Source organism: Suillus subalutaceus, assembly GCF_016647625.1.
Source record: "Suillus subalutaceus strain FC151 chromosome Unknown DFJ58scaffold_9, whole genome shotgun sequence".
NCBI lineage: Eukaryota > Fungi > Basidiomycota > Agaricomycetes > Boletales > Suillaceae > Suillus > Suillus subalutaceus.
Window position 1 is genome coordinate 572,645 of NW_024540258.1, and position 13,550 is coordinate 586,194.

At 46.9% G+C, this 13,550-nt stretch overlaps 4 protein-coding genes across 4 annotated transcripts; 2 read left to right on the forward strand and 2 right to left on the reverse strand.

Annotated features, from left to right (window-relative positions):
* Window positions 1-2,766: 2,766 nt before the first annotated feature.
* DFJ58DRAFT_763586 (uncharacterized protein) lies at window positions 2,767-3,740 on the reverse strand. The gene is made up of 5 exons (XM_041388624.1): window positions 3,537-3,740; window positions 3,466-3,477; window positions 3,326-3,412; window positions 3,040-3,273; window positions 2,767-2,983 (listed from the first exon to the last, which is right to left on the reverse strand). Exons 1-5 carry the CDS (start codon window positions 3,621-3,623, stop codon window positions 2,855-2,857), a joined length of 549 nt encoding a protein of 182 aa, XP_041249250.1. The 5' UTR covers window positions 3,624-3,740; the 3' UTR covers window positions 2,767-2,854.
* Window positions 3,741-7,434: 3,694 nt separating this feature from the next.
* Window positions 7,435-8,173, forward strand: DFJ58DRAFT_497116 (uncharacterized protein). Its single transcript, XM_041380687.1, has 3 exons — window positions 7,435-7,563; window positions 7,618-7,672; window positions 7,726-8,173. Exons 1-3 carry the CDS (start codon window positions 7,561-7,563, stop codon window positions 8,133-8,135), a joined length of 468 nt encoding a protein of 155 aa, XP_041249251.1. The 5' UTR covers window positions 7,435-7,560; the 3' UTR covers window positions 8,136-8,173.
* Window positions 8,174-8,236: 63 nt separating this feature from the next.
* DFJ58DRAFT_645210 (uncharacterized protein) lies at window positions 8,237-8,410 on the forward strand (the record flags this gene model as incomplete). Its single annotated transcript, XM_041381418.1, has 1 exon — window positions 8,237-8,410. A coding segment is annotated over one exon (174 nt), but the record flags the coding sequence as incomplete, so codon positions are not given.
* A 1,055-nt stretch (window positions 8,411-9,465) lies between these two features.
* DFJ58DRAFT_892842 (WD40-repeat-containing domain protein) lies at window positions 9,466-11,967 on the reverse strand (the record flags this gene model as incomplete). The annotated part of the gene is made up of 9 exons (XM_041394790.1): window positions 9,466-9,520; window positions 9,573-9,747; window positions 9,806-10,111; window positions 10,241-10,367; window positions 10,424-10,651; window positions 10,705-10,776; window positions 10,829-10,849; window positions 10,902-10,931; window positions 10,981-11,967. 9 exons carry the CDS (start codon window positions 11,965-11,967, stop codon window positions 9,466-9,468), a joined length of 2,001 nt encoding a protein of 666 aa, XP_041249253.1.
* Window positions 11,968-13,550: the final 1,583 nt, after the last annotated feature.

The following is a 13,550-nucleotide window of genomic DNA, read 5'->3' on the forward strand; positions in this document are numbered from 1 at the left end:
CATGCACATTTTTTGACATCCACAATTAAACGTACCCCATGAAGCATGCGTCGTTGTCATGACGGCGCCAACTCCGCCGAAAATGTTGACGGTCAGGAAGATGACAATGAGAAATATCAGGATTTTTCTAGATCGATGATACATGGCATGTAACCGAGTGATCATGATGACTTGCAGCATGTTTCAGTCAAGTCAATATCGCCGAGATCTCGCAAGTGCCAAGCTCACCACACAGCATTGCAACTACCACAACATAAATCCAATTGCACACGACGTCCGTAATCCAGCCTGAGAAATCCAGTCAGTGATCAGCCTCGGAGACTAAGCACACACTCCAAACAGGCTCACATCTGTAGCAATATAGCGTAGGCAGTCGTTGGTGAACTACAAAGTGAGTGAACTAGAAGACGCTTACTCACCCCTACAGGGCACCACCATTAATTGGAGGAGAATAGTAAACATCTGTGCAGAAGACTCACTGTATCTGTCATCGAGATGGTAGGAACATTGCCTATATGCCGTTGGTCAGAAGAAGCAATGACAGCGAATGTACTGAGGAGACATACCCAGCATGTACAGGCTGATTATGAGAGATAGACTATTAGCACAACACTGATTGCTTATCCTTCCGAACATACACAGTAGATATGATTCCAAGGTAACGAACCTAGGATATTTCAAGTTAGCGCAACATGACAACCGTGACAAGAAAGCTACATACACTGAGATACAGAACTGTCATTAGTGACCAGCGTTGCCTCTGAGAACCAAGCGTATTTTATGCGTGTTCCTCTGACATGAGATTCTGCTCACCCAGACTAATTCGATCTATAAAACAATTCTTAGCGAGATGGCTGTTCAGGTCATAGCATCAACATACCTCTTGTCCGAATGTAAGCGCTGAAAATGTTTGTAGGATATCAGCGCTTCAGCAGTCCTTTAATATTATCATGCTCACCCCAATCATACGTCACTATAACAAAGGAGGCAACTGCGAAACCACAGTCAAGGTTAGATTAAAACATCAGCTTCAACATCCGACTGCTCGCCACCGTGACGAACCTAAAAAATAGCTGAAAACTCGATATGAATTGATGGCCGGCCACCAAGTAGGATCATTTAAGACGATGGTCATATTGGTGAAAAATGGGGGTGTGAGTGAGAGGTAAACTTGGGAGATGCTTTGGTGATGGCCGCATATATACCACTAGTACTCTGCTTCGATCACCAAAATGAAATCGAAGGATGATTGCATCCCTACCATTAATATTGGTTACATAAGTTAATCCAGGCTCAACATTGTGGAACTACCGCTCCATTCCTAACTTTAATAATGATGCAATTCCGAAACCATTTAGCTCCCGAATGTCGAAGCAAATGAGGTACGTGCCGGAAGAGTGAGTCAAGACATCAATCGCCACTCACTAAGTATATCTTCTAGTCATCTTCTAGTCATTTATAAGAAATAGCTTATTCAATACTTGTTATCTGACTCCGTCGGACCTTCTTTGCGCCCTGGTAATGCCTGTACCTACACAATCGCCTGCTTCACCTCTACTCACTCATAAACACTATGTACTTCCTTTCTCGATAAGTCTCGGCCCAGAAAGTCTCCTCCTAGTCCATGTTTCCCTCAGATTTCTAAGTTCGTCTATGTAGGGAACTTGGCTTTGTCCGTATGGCTAGGAGCGATCCCATAGGAAGCTCCACTTGATGGCCGAAACTTGATTGGATGACTATCCCTCGATCCCATGGTTAACTGAGGGTCTGGCCGATATTCTTGGTCCCATCATCATCTCATAGGATCATCCTCAGAATTAAAATTCAATCAGTCCTAAAGGTGGAGAGTTGAGACAACGATGCGGTGCAATATCAGTACCGCCAACATTAACAGAGGTATGCTCACAGTCGAACCCCCGTTGGAAATGGTCTTGTGTTCCTCAGCCAAGCCAACTTGAAAGCGCATTCAAAGAGTAGCTGTTATGTCGATCTAAAATGCTTAGCTGGATCGGGCACTGCGATATTGATAGTGAACTGTCAGCTTCACATACACGATAAATACTGTATCCTGTTTCAAGCCGAATCAGACGAATACGATACAAGAAACAAAACAGACCGGATTATGAGGCTGAAAGAGTGGTCAGATGGGTGACCTTGCTAGCTCGAATGTATATGGACTACTGTGAAAAGAGGCATGATTAGGGAAACACAAAACATGTAGAGCAGAGCAGAAATCAATCGATTGACGTATGAATGTGATGACGGGCAGAACACGGCAGTGAACAATGCCACAGGCACATACTGCATCCATGCAGACTTTGTCTCGTTGGTGATGACCTCGTGAAGGCTGGGCTGAAACGGGGAGATAAGTGATAATGTTGTATGCACAATGTCCAGTAATGCCGCGGCTCCGAAGGGCAAGTCGAAGTCGTGAGCATCCAAAAACGTATACTTACCATAATTCCGACTGGGCTAGAAACGAGCGAACCCCATATTGAGAAGAAATTAAATCTGCAGGAAGGTAAGTGCCTTGTAGGGTGTTCGTTCGAGGGACCAAGGTCGAGCGAATGAGCGAGTGGAGAAGTATCCACACATAACTGAGTCTAATGCTCGAGAATCTAGGGCACACATTGAGCACACGGATGAAATATACTTGATGTAGTTGTAAGTTCACGTCATGTTGAGCTCCTCCAGGCTAGACAGTCTTCACCAACTGATGTGCAAATCGACCTATCATTTCAGACGAATTAGAACTTTGCGAGGCGTCAATGATTGTTATTCATGATAGCAGACGAGACTGAGAGATAACAAAGGAGGGATCAAGATGAATGCGATTATACACGTTCTAATACAATCAATGATTGTCGCCGGTGGACGGAGACGCACAGCAGAGGAACAACACAATACGAGCCCACCATTTGGGGTTCTTGATGCGTTTCGCCTTGTCGCTAGCTCGCTCTGGTCGCCGAGCAGTATACAGCGCCTGTAAAGGAAGCTTGAGATGCCAACCATTGAGAACGCGTACCCAAGAAGACGTACCTTCTTGTCATCTAGTGCAGGAACTTCGACAACAGGAGGACTGCGACGAGAGGACGTACTAGGCACTGGGCGTCGCTGAGATTTTATTGGTTCATCGACATTAGTTTGGGAACGGCGAAAGAGCCGGGGAAGGCGAGCGAGGAAAGCACGTGGACGCGGTCCCCAGGAGAGTGCAAAAGTACGGCGGCGGCGATGTAAAGAGGTATCAGGATGGAGATGGCGAGTAATGGAGGACTGAAAATATGAAAATCAGAAGAAGTATTGCAGGTGAATGATGGTAACGCACAGGATCACGACCTTGCACGTCATCGAAAAAGCCTGCTGGCAATTGACGGGGGACTGGATGGATGGGCGGACGTCGTGTAGCATTAGCCTGGAATGTCGATGTTACAATCAGTGTCAAGGTCAGAAAAGGGTGCAACATACACCTGATAACGACTTGTGCGAGTGAGACGTAAGCGTGTTTCATTTTTGAAAAGCGACAAGATGATACACACCTTCTTTGCGCGTTTATAATTTTGTGCCTGACATTCATTGGGGATGGGATAGCGTATGGGAGTCAAGTTAATACTCACATCAGGCATGGTCAGGAGGTCTTCTAGGCTAGCTGTCTTGAGGATGGCTTGAACGTCCCATATGTACGCATTTTTATCAGCGCAACCAGTGGATAGCAGCTTTCCATCAGCGGAAAAGGCCGCACAATAAACTTCGTCTTCGTGTTGGAGAGGTGGTCGGACTTGCAGGTTTGTGTCCAAATTCCAGAGACGTGCTGTTTTATCCCATGATGTACTCGCAAGGAGGCGGTCGTTTGGAAATAAAGTGAGGGAGAAGACAACACCTGTGTGATCCTCAGCAGGTATAAATGGGTTATCTCCATGGCCCTCAAGAACGGCGATCTGTTGCCATGTGGCAGTGTCGAATATCCTAATCAGGCCACTCAATGACCCGGAGATAAGCTTCTTTTCATCCGATGTCCAGGTTAAGCTCCAAGTGACGTCATCATCTCCGAATGTCACGGTGTTGAGCAGCTTGCCTGTCTTTGCGTCCCAGATTTCGATTCCACTCTTGTTGAATCCTCCTATCGCAATCATTGTTGCCTTGGGTGAGTAACTCACCGCGTACACAAACTGGTATCTTCATCAACAAAAGAACCGCTGGCGTGTATGGCCGGTTACTGCCGTGTATGGTTTACAAACCCCGAACAGAATGGTAGAAGGTATGTATGAGCTTGTAGCATGTATGCAAGGAGTAACAAATATGTGTGACATACAAAGTTTGTACACGAATTGTGCGAAGCTTGTAAAGTAACTAACAGAAGTGCAGAGGTACACATGAGATTGTAGCATGTATGCAAGTTGTAGCAGATATGTGCGAAATGTAAAGCTACTACATGAAATGTGCGAAGTTTGTACAATGATTAACAGAAGTGCAGACTAGTATGTATGATCAAAATCTGGAGCTCAAACACTTGAACTCCATGCACATCATGCTTACCGAAGTCTTATATATAGGGAGTTTTTGCTAAGTTATTTTTGGGTTTCTCAGATCCATTCGGTGCAGTCTAAGTATCAACTGCATAACCATAACACATATTCTAGTTGGTCACTTGAGAGTTTGGCGAGTTCTAAGTTATTTCTCCAGGCTCCAATTGCTTTAAATCTAGTTAAGTGTAAAATCGACGGCCCATAAGTTAATAAAATTCTTGATAAATCTCTTAGCAAACACTGCCTAAATGCGGATGGTACTTCGTCTCTAAGCCATGAACTCGGCCGACAGCAGCTTGGCGCTCGGCACGTGCGTCGATTGTATAATTTTCGTCAAGTCATTCACCTAGGACCCCGAACTTGAAGCTTAAGCAGAATTCACGTTGAAGTTCCGACTTCGTCAAAGATCCGTCCGGCTCTATCACATAAGTATCAAGCCTCTTTCCTGCTACTATTACATTCCAGCTCTCCAGCAGCTGCCGTTCAATAGCACCCGCCCTTGTAAGTACTTTTCTGTCACGAATTCCAAATACGAACCATTATTCTTTCTTGAACACCCGTAAAACCTCTAAAGACATTCGTGAAACACCCGTTAAGCGCCCATCAGAAGCGCCCGTCGTTAGCGCTCAGTCAGCGTCTGTACCTATGACTTTCACAAACCCTAACCCGAACCCATCCTTTACATATCCAAGTTTCTCTATTCCGTTAGCGCCTACCACCTTCATATCCGACATCCCCGATTTCGACTTCCTTACTCAAGCGATTAAGTCACGTGACTTCAGAACCCCTGAGAACCCTTGTACAGCTGTTACACGTTTCATGACATCATAGTGTAGTTATATTTGGATCATCGTACGATTCCCTTTCCTATTTAATGATTGGCTAGTTAGTTCAGATTCAGATTCGGTCTCCGCTTCAATATATGTATATAGGTAGCTCGTTGTAGTCAGTAACTCTTTAGTTCAAACCTCTTTTGTATTAGCTTACTGCTAGCAATCCTAAGACGTCCCTGCTATCCTTTCCTCTTTGTTGTGATATCCTTGTTTGAGTCCTAGTCTCTGCCCCTGCGTTAATTCGTTATAAGGGTTGTGACATTTTCTTTATTCACTCTTCTCATGCCCTCGCTGCTACCTGGTACATGTAAGTTTTATCGGTTCTCTTTGTCTTCTTATTTTAGTAGCCTTCTGCATCACTCTGCATCAGAAACCTTCCTCCGCCCTTTATTTTCCCTGCGCTGTCTCACACCTTCTCGATCGACTCCTCTCATGCCTTCTCAACTCCTCTCGCGCCTTTTTGACTCCTCTTGCGCCTTCTCGATCAAGTCCTCTCGCACCTTCGCGACTCCTCTCGTGCCTCCTCAGCTCCTCTCGCGCCTTCTCGGTTCCTCTAGTACTGTCTCGCATTGTCATTGTCTATGTATAGTGTGGCTTTTACTTTCACTCTGTCTCTCATCTCTGCTGGTTCACGTCATACATCACGACTCCCTTTATATTGTCGCTTTCATATTCAGTACTAGTACTTGCCCTTCTGTACTCTAGCTACTGCAGTGCAATTTGATGTGCCCATTATCGTGATCAAATGGAGCCCACAATCACCTCACAATAGGGCAACAAGACTAGTGGGAATGTGTATAAGTTTATCATATGCACAAGGGACCACCAGGAAGCACAATTGTAACAATAATTGTAGTAGCATGTATTGAACTTGAGCTTTACCACTTGAACAAGGGTTTACCGAGTGCCACAAGGCTGGTAGGAGTATACATAAAACCTCGCTGCATGCACGGACTTACATGGAGACTGACAAGCCTAACACAAGTCTGTCATGTGTTTGTGGGGATGGTAGTAATTGTACACCTTGTACTGGCTGTTGCTGGCCTGTTACATGGTATGCACGGTTTTGGTTTTTTTGTTGATGTTGTCTCTATTGGATTCAAACCCTGAACAGGTTCTCCGCTTGACACATCCCACACTCTTGCCGTCCCGTCGAATGATCCACTCACAACTTGCCCACCATCTGGACTCCAGCACACTGACTTCACCAATGTGGTGTGCCCTTCCCATTTGACGACAACCTTCCCCGTTTCAATGTGCCGCAACCTCACAGTCCCGTCCTGGCTTCCGCTGGCAACAGTCTTACCATTTGGAGACGATGCCATTGTCCTTATTAATTCCTCATCCCCTTCATCTCGCCACTCGTCACCTATCTGCGCACCGCTCTCTAGGTCCCATATTCGAAGTGAGCCGTCATACGAACATGTGATAATGCTCTGCCCGCTGGGCAGGTGCGCAACACCTTCTACTTTCCAGGTATGGCCTCGCATCGTCTTGCAGGGAGTTAGTGTTGACATCTTTTTATCTCAGTAGCAGGAGAGGACATGGTGGGCGCTCGGGGGATCTCGTTCAAGGGAATCGTGGTCCATATGCGTGAGAGCAGCTCGTTGGATATTTGGATTCGGATGGGTTGTCTTGCGGGCGTATAGATGGTGGGTGAATTCGCTGGCATATCTGCTTTCACCTGAGTTCATGTCAATAGAAGCGCTGGAGGGATTGCTCACGAGAGGTCCTGTCCAGGCGGATTCAACTTTGACTCACAGGACAGCTTTGGGACGATATATGCAGGAGATATCCCCAAGACCGGTCGGTGAGTGGTCCTAGCTTTTTCTCGCTTCAACTTTTCCAACGCAAAACAATCAGTGTATCACTCACGCAAGCCCCACTTGGAACAATCTGACACAGGTTCACTCCACGGAAGAACGAGAGGAGTGCTGGTAGCTGAGATAGTGGATGTTGGGGTCGAAAGGGTTGGATGAGTGTTGGTTTAAGTTGCCTGCTAAAGTACGTATTCGTTATCTTGTTTCCTCTCCACAGCTTCACAGTGCTGTGCAGACGAAGCGCCATGTGTGTCTCCTTATCTGTATTTAGACCTTGATGGTCCGATAAATCTCCGCTTTCTCCACCCTGTCTATGTCGGACCCTACTCAGGGGTGCACGCTTCTCTGTATTGTACTCAGGACGTCGATTGTATTTGTGATGCAATGGTGAGCAGTCGCATTATCCAGACCCACGCACTAAGTTGTACATGTTGGTCGAAGTCAGTCTGGGTGTACGCAAATTGGGGCTGTCGTTCTGTTACAGAGCCCGTTGCCGGTAAGTTGGCAGATATATCTACTGCCCCATCAACTCTTATCCGATGTCCATAGACGCGTATGAAGCATTCTTCGATTCTTATGACGTCAGGACCATGTATGTAGGAATCGCTCACTCCTGCGTTCCTGCGAACTTCGCAGGAGATCGTTATAACGATCCAGGATGCTGGTCCAGTTCTATTTTGTCTCACCTCAGCTTTTATGGGACTTATACCATATCATGGCAAGCTTTACCGAAGAGGTGCCGTTGGATCACACAGACGTCATTGGGTTTGTCTTTCAGCATTGGGCAGGTTTCGTCGCTCTATCACTCAGCGAGGAGTATGAGAGTCTTCGGGCAAGGAATAGATACCGACGGCGTGTCTTATCTCTGCTTGCCCCACTCTCAACCCATACTCGTTAACACCAGTTGGCTCTTACTTTTCTTACTCCGACAGAAGGCGTTGGCTATGTCGGAGAGGTGAAGGACGAAGTAATTTTTCATACGAACCATCATCGCTGACCGTTTCTAAGTAAATGCACTTCTGGTCAACTGAAAGTGAAAGATGAGAAGATCGTTACAAAATCTCTCCGTCGAAAGGGGAGTGCACGAACCAGGAACCACATGGTTCACCCCACAGCTCTTCGCAGACGCATTAACTATCTCTGCACCACGCTGCTAAGGAACGACTACCTGTCAGGCATATCAGATCGTTTTGTGCCGATCTTTGAGTTCTTTGAACAGCTTGAGACACTGGCGCCATGCACATCTTCTGTCACACTTTATGTGCATGTTCTGCAGCCTATACAGTTTGAACTCGAATCGGAGGACGGTGTAAGCTGGGCTGTCTTGTGCTGCCGATTGGTGGCTAGTTGACCCAATTTCTCATCTACGCGCCAGGCTGCTCGAGACTGGACTTTGTCGAGTCTGCGAGAGATCACGCTCGACACAGCCAGTGACAAGCTATTCAGAGGAGTTTCCTGATACTTCTCTCCCGTCAGAGTCGAGCTGAGGCTAACGATGATTGGGTGGCACAAATATAGGTGTCTTATCTCATTCCATCCTTGAGCGCTGACTGAGTTTCGTATAGGAAATGCTTGATATGCATAGCGGTAACGACCATGTCAACGACTACATGGAATTGGATTGATTTCTTACCCAGGCAGATATGGAGCCAGCGAATGAGTGATCTTGTCGTCTCGTGCCGTGCAATTATCCAAATCGTTTTCAGAGCGCCAGAAAGAAAAAATCAAGAGAATTCCCGTCGAACTTCTCGCTACATGGGATAAAAATCGAGCCAGTGCAAATTAACTCACGAAAAGGTCCGCATTCTTGTCGCCGTCAATCTCCTTGCTTCAAAGAAAGGGAAACGTGAAGCAAGACCACGCTAGCAGCTTTACAGCTCGATCTGAGCATGCTCATTCAGGTTCGGGATACCATTGTGTAGTATACGGTTCACCAGAAAAGCAGATCTACCGTGTTATCAGTTATGTTGGCGGAAAGAGCGGCAAGAAAGTAAGTCCACGAAACTATACGAATAAATTTTAGGATGTTTTCTTCTATGGGTTTGGCGGAAGGACATCATCAGGATTGATGGAGATGCATTCACTGGGATTAATGCTCTTTTGACAGCCACCACCAAGAATACGAAGGTGGGTGTAGGCGCGACTTGATAGTACATCCTTGAGTAGAGCTCGATTGTCATAAAACAAGAGATGATAATTATGGCAGGTTTATGAGTGTCGTCGGCACCAGGGCTCTCATCGGAGACACAGCAGAGAAACAATACCACGCGAACCATGGTTTGAGATTCCTTATGCGTTTCGCATTTTCACTAGCTGTTTTCGGTCGGCGAGTAACATACAATGCCTGCGCAAAAATCATTAGACCCTAAGGATTAACATATTCAAGGAATGCATACCTGCTTGTCTCGTTGTGCAGCAACTTCGACAACACAAGGACTACAATCGGAGGAGGTAGTTTGCCTTGGTCATTGTTGAAGTTCGTTTGCTTCATCGGCATTGGGGGGAGAGCGGAAGGGATATGCGACCAAGTAACGCACCCCGAAGGCGTTTGAGATCGCTGAGGTTCGGTTGCTTCATCGACGTGGAGTAGAGAGCAGGTAAAGAGTGAGGACAGGTGACTGGGGAGTACCTGTGGATGTAATCGTGAACTCATTGGGATTTGCGGAAGTTTGGATATTTCTCCAGTGTTCAGCGGACACCACCCCCGAGCGCAAGGCGACGTCGTGAGCACCACACGCAGAATGACCTAATTCTGACTGGGCTAGAATCAAGCGAACCTCGCATTGAAAAGCAAGGAGACCTGCAGAAGGTTTAGGGTGTTCGGATGCGATACCAAGTTCGAGCGAACAGGCGAGTAGATAACTCTTCCGAGATGCATCCATGCATGACTCAGTGGAGCGCTCGAGAATGTGGATGAAATATCCAGCACGTAGCGCTATTTCTTGACGCACGAGTTAGTATGAGAGATGTCAACAGATTTTATTAATGAGATATCGAAAGACACTATGATGGGCAAGAAAACGAATGCGATGAAATTATTACCCATATGCTACTCACTACGAACTTGGACCGTCAACGGGATAATGAGGCACACAACAGAGGAACAGTACGAAACGATTCCACCATGTAGAGTTCTTGATGCGTTTCGCCTTGTCGCTAGCTCGTTCCGGCCGCCGGGCGACGTGCAACACCTGTACATAAATATTCAGACACTAACCATTGGCAACCAACCGTAGAAAAGACACACCTGGTTGTCTTGTTGCGCAGCAACCTCGACAACATGAGGACTGCGAATAGAGGAAGTGCTGGGCCTCGGGCGTTGTTGGAGTTCAATTAGCTCATCAGTGTCGGGCAGTGAGGGGTGGAAGAGTGGCGGAAGGCGGACTTGGAGCCTACGTGACTCCAAGAAGGGTGCAAAAGCACTGCGGCGACGATGCACAAAGGGATGAGGATGGAGACTGCTGTCATTGGGGAACTGGGCATATAAATTAGTACGTGAATCGGTAAATTTGGATAGTAGTGACACACAGGATCATAGTCTTGTAAGTCATCAAGCAAGCCTGGTAGTTGAAGGGGGGGTGGCCGTCGCGTAGTATTAACCTAGAACATCGATATCATAATCAATGTTAAGATCAAGAAAGGCAAGACGTACCAGTCCATCTGAGAACGACTTCTGCGAACGGGATGTTAGTTTGCTGTATTTTGAAAAGCCCCGAGATACACACCTCCGGTTGCTTGAGTCCAGATTGTTGTGCCTAAGTCATCGCGAATGAGATAGTATATTGGAGTTAAGTTGGCACTCACAGGTATGGACAGGAGGTTTTCTAGGCCAGCGGCTTTGAGGATGGCGTGAATGTTCCACACGTACGCGTTTTCATCAGCGCAAGCCGTGGATAGCATCTTTCCATCAGCAGAAAAGGCTGCATACTCGACGTCCTTTTCGTGCTTGAGGGGTAGACCGATAGAGATGTTAGTGTCCAAATTCCAGAGACGTGCCGTTTTGTCCCATGATGTGCTCGCAAGAAGGCGGTCATTGCGAAATAAAGTGATGGCCTCAACAACCTGGTTGTGACCCTCCAGAACGGCGGTCTCGTGCCATGTGGCAGTGTCAAATATCCTAAGCGAGCCATTCCCTGACCCGGATATAAGCTTATTTTCATCCGACGTCCAGGCCAAGCTCCAAACCGCGTATTCGTGTTTGATTGTTGAGAGCAGCTTGCCTATCTTTGCATCCCAGATTTCGATTCCATCTTCGTTGTACCCTCCTGTCGCGATCTTTGTTGCCTTGGGCGAGTAGCTCACCACGTATACCGACTCGTGTCCCGTTTGGATTGGATTCAAACCTTGGACCATCAATGGTTCGCCGCTCTCGACATCCCACACTCTTGCCGTCCCATCCGCGGATCCGATCACAACCTGCAAACCATCTGGACTCCAGCATATCGAGTTGACGTCTTCACTGGGCTCTTTCCATTTCGTGATGACCATCCTTGTCTCAACGTCCCACAACCTCACTGTCCCATCGAGATAGCTGCTGGCAATAGTTCTGCCGTTTGGAGACAATGCCATGCTCCACACTCCTATTTCATCCCCCTCATCTCGCCAATCTTCACCTAACTGTGTACAGCTCTCTAGGTCCCATAGTCGAAGCGAGCCATCTCTCGAACATGTGATGATGCGCTGCCCACCAGGCAGGTGCGCAACGCCTCGGACCAGCTTTGTATGACCTCGCATCATCTTTTGGGTCTTTATCATTGATGCTCTTCTGATTTTAACAGCCGTGGAAGACATGGTCGACGCTCGAGGGTTATCAACTGAGGACAATGTGGACTATACGTGGAGAGCAGCTTGTTGGGGGTCTTTGAGCGGGTTGTCGTTGTCTTTCAGGCAAAAAGATCGTTGGTGAGTCAATAAACCTATATGGTACCTCCTGAATGAGTGTCAATCGACGTGCATGAGGCATTCCTCACGAAAGGGTTGGAGACACAGAGACAGACTTCGGGACGTTGTCCGCAGTATGTTTTCGATGCTGAATCTTGAAAGTTTGTAAGAAGTCTCCTTGACACTATTCAGTATGTACTCTTTTTTCACCCAGAATGTAACTTACAACCAGTCCCACTTAGAACAACTAGACACGGATTCAATGAACGCAAGATCGGGGTAGATGGCTGGCAGATGAAACAGTGGACTTGCAGCGGACGTTTAATTTTGGGTCGAGAGAATTGCACAAATATTTGTTGATGTCTTCTACATACTAACGTGCGTATTCCGCGTTATCCTCGTGTTCTCTTCACAAACGAATCGCCCCGGGCCACGACTCAGCCACGTGCGTCCCCTCGCCCCTGTTTTCCCCTTGGATCCTTGATGATCCGATTCATCTCCGCTCTCCGCATACGCGGTTTCTTCCAGCCGTTGGATAAGTAAATGCTGATTATGCAACGAGGAGTATCAGATTCTCCGAGCGAGCAATAGATGTGGTTTGTGCTTGCCCCATGTTCACCATCGCAGAACATCACTGAACACTTTCTTTTTCACATTTCACCACTCCCTTTGGACCAATACATGCTACTCTTCCCGCCTTTCAACATATTCAAAGCTATTTCCCGTGCAGACAGTTACGAGGCTGACCGTCCAACGTCACAACTTGTTTTGTCTTTTCTTGGGCGATCGACGATTAGAGCCGGAGAGTGCTACGGACTTCTACCTGAATGCTTACCATTGCTCCATAGTCCCATCCCTTGTTTCGTAGCGCATTCCAATATATTTGTTTATACGAAGACTTGTTCACGGGTGTCCTAGCGACACCCAAACATTCGTTAATGTTTTCTACCAGGTGTGTCTTCCATTTGTATCCACAGTTGACGGTGTTTGCTGCGCAGATGCAGTGCCTGAGCAATTTAAACAAGGGACGCGGGAGAAATATTGTTCTCACCAAGGACCACGACGATGCAGTTCGTCCATGACGGAAGTTGAGAGAGATATAAACGCGGATTTGAACAGACGCTCAACGCAACAATGGAGATGGATAAGTAACGTGATTCTCGCCTTAGAGGAGAGTGCAGTTCTCACATTTTGTTCCCAGGCTGCTCGAAAAATCAGAGAAACAAAAATCAGGCTCAAGCAATAAATACCTCAATACCCAGTCGGACCTATGTGTCAAGAAACCAATTCGATATTCCGAATCTCGATGTCAGTCTTTACTCAACATATGCTGTACATATCTTTGGCAAAGCTATCGATGCTGTAACGGATACTGAAGCCTTCAAAGTTGAACTGCTGTCCTCGTTGCTGCGTGCATGTTGCATAGCTATAGCCACTTCTGTCGCGGTTGGAGGGGCAATGAGAAAACGGTTGCATGTGTTGGGGTGGCAGTC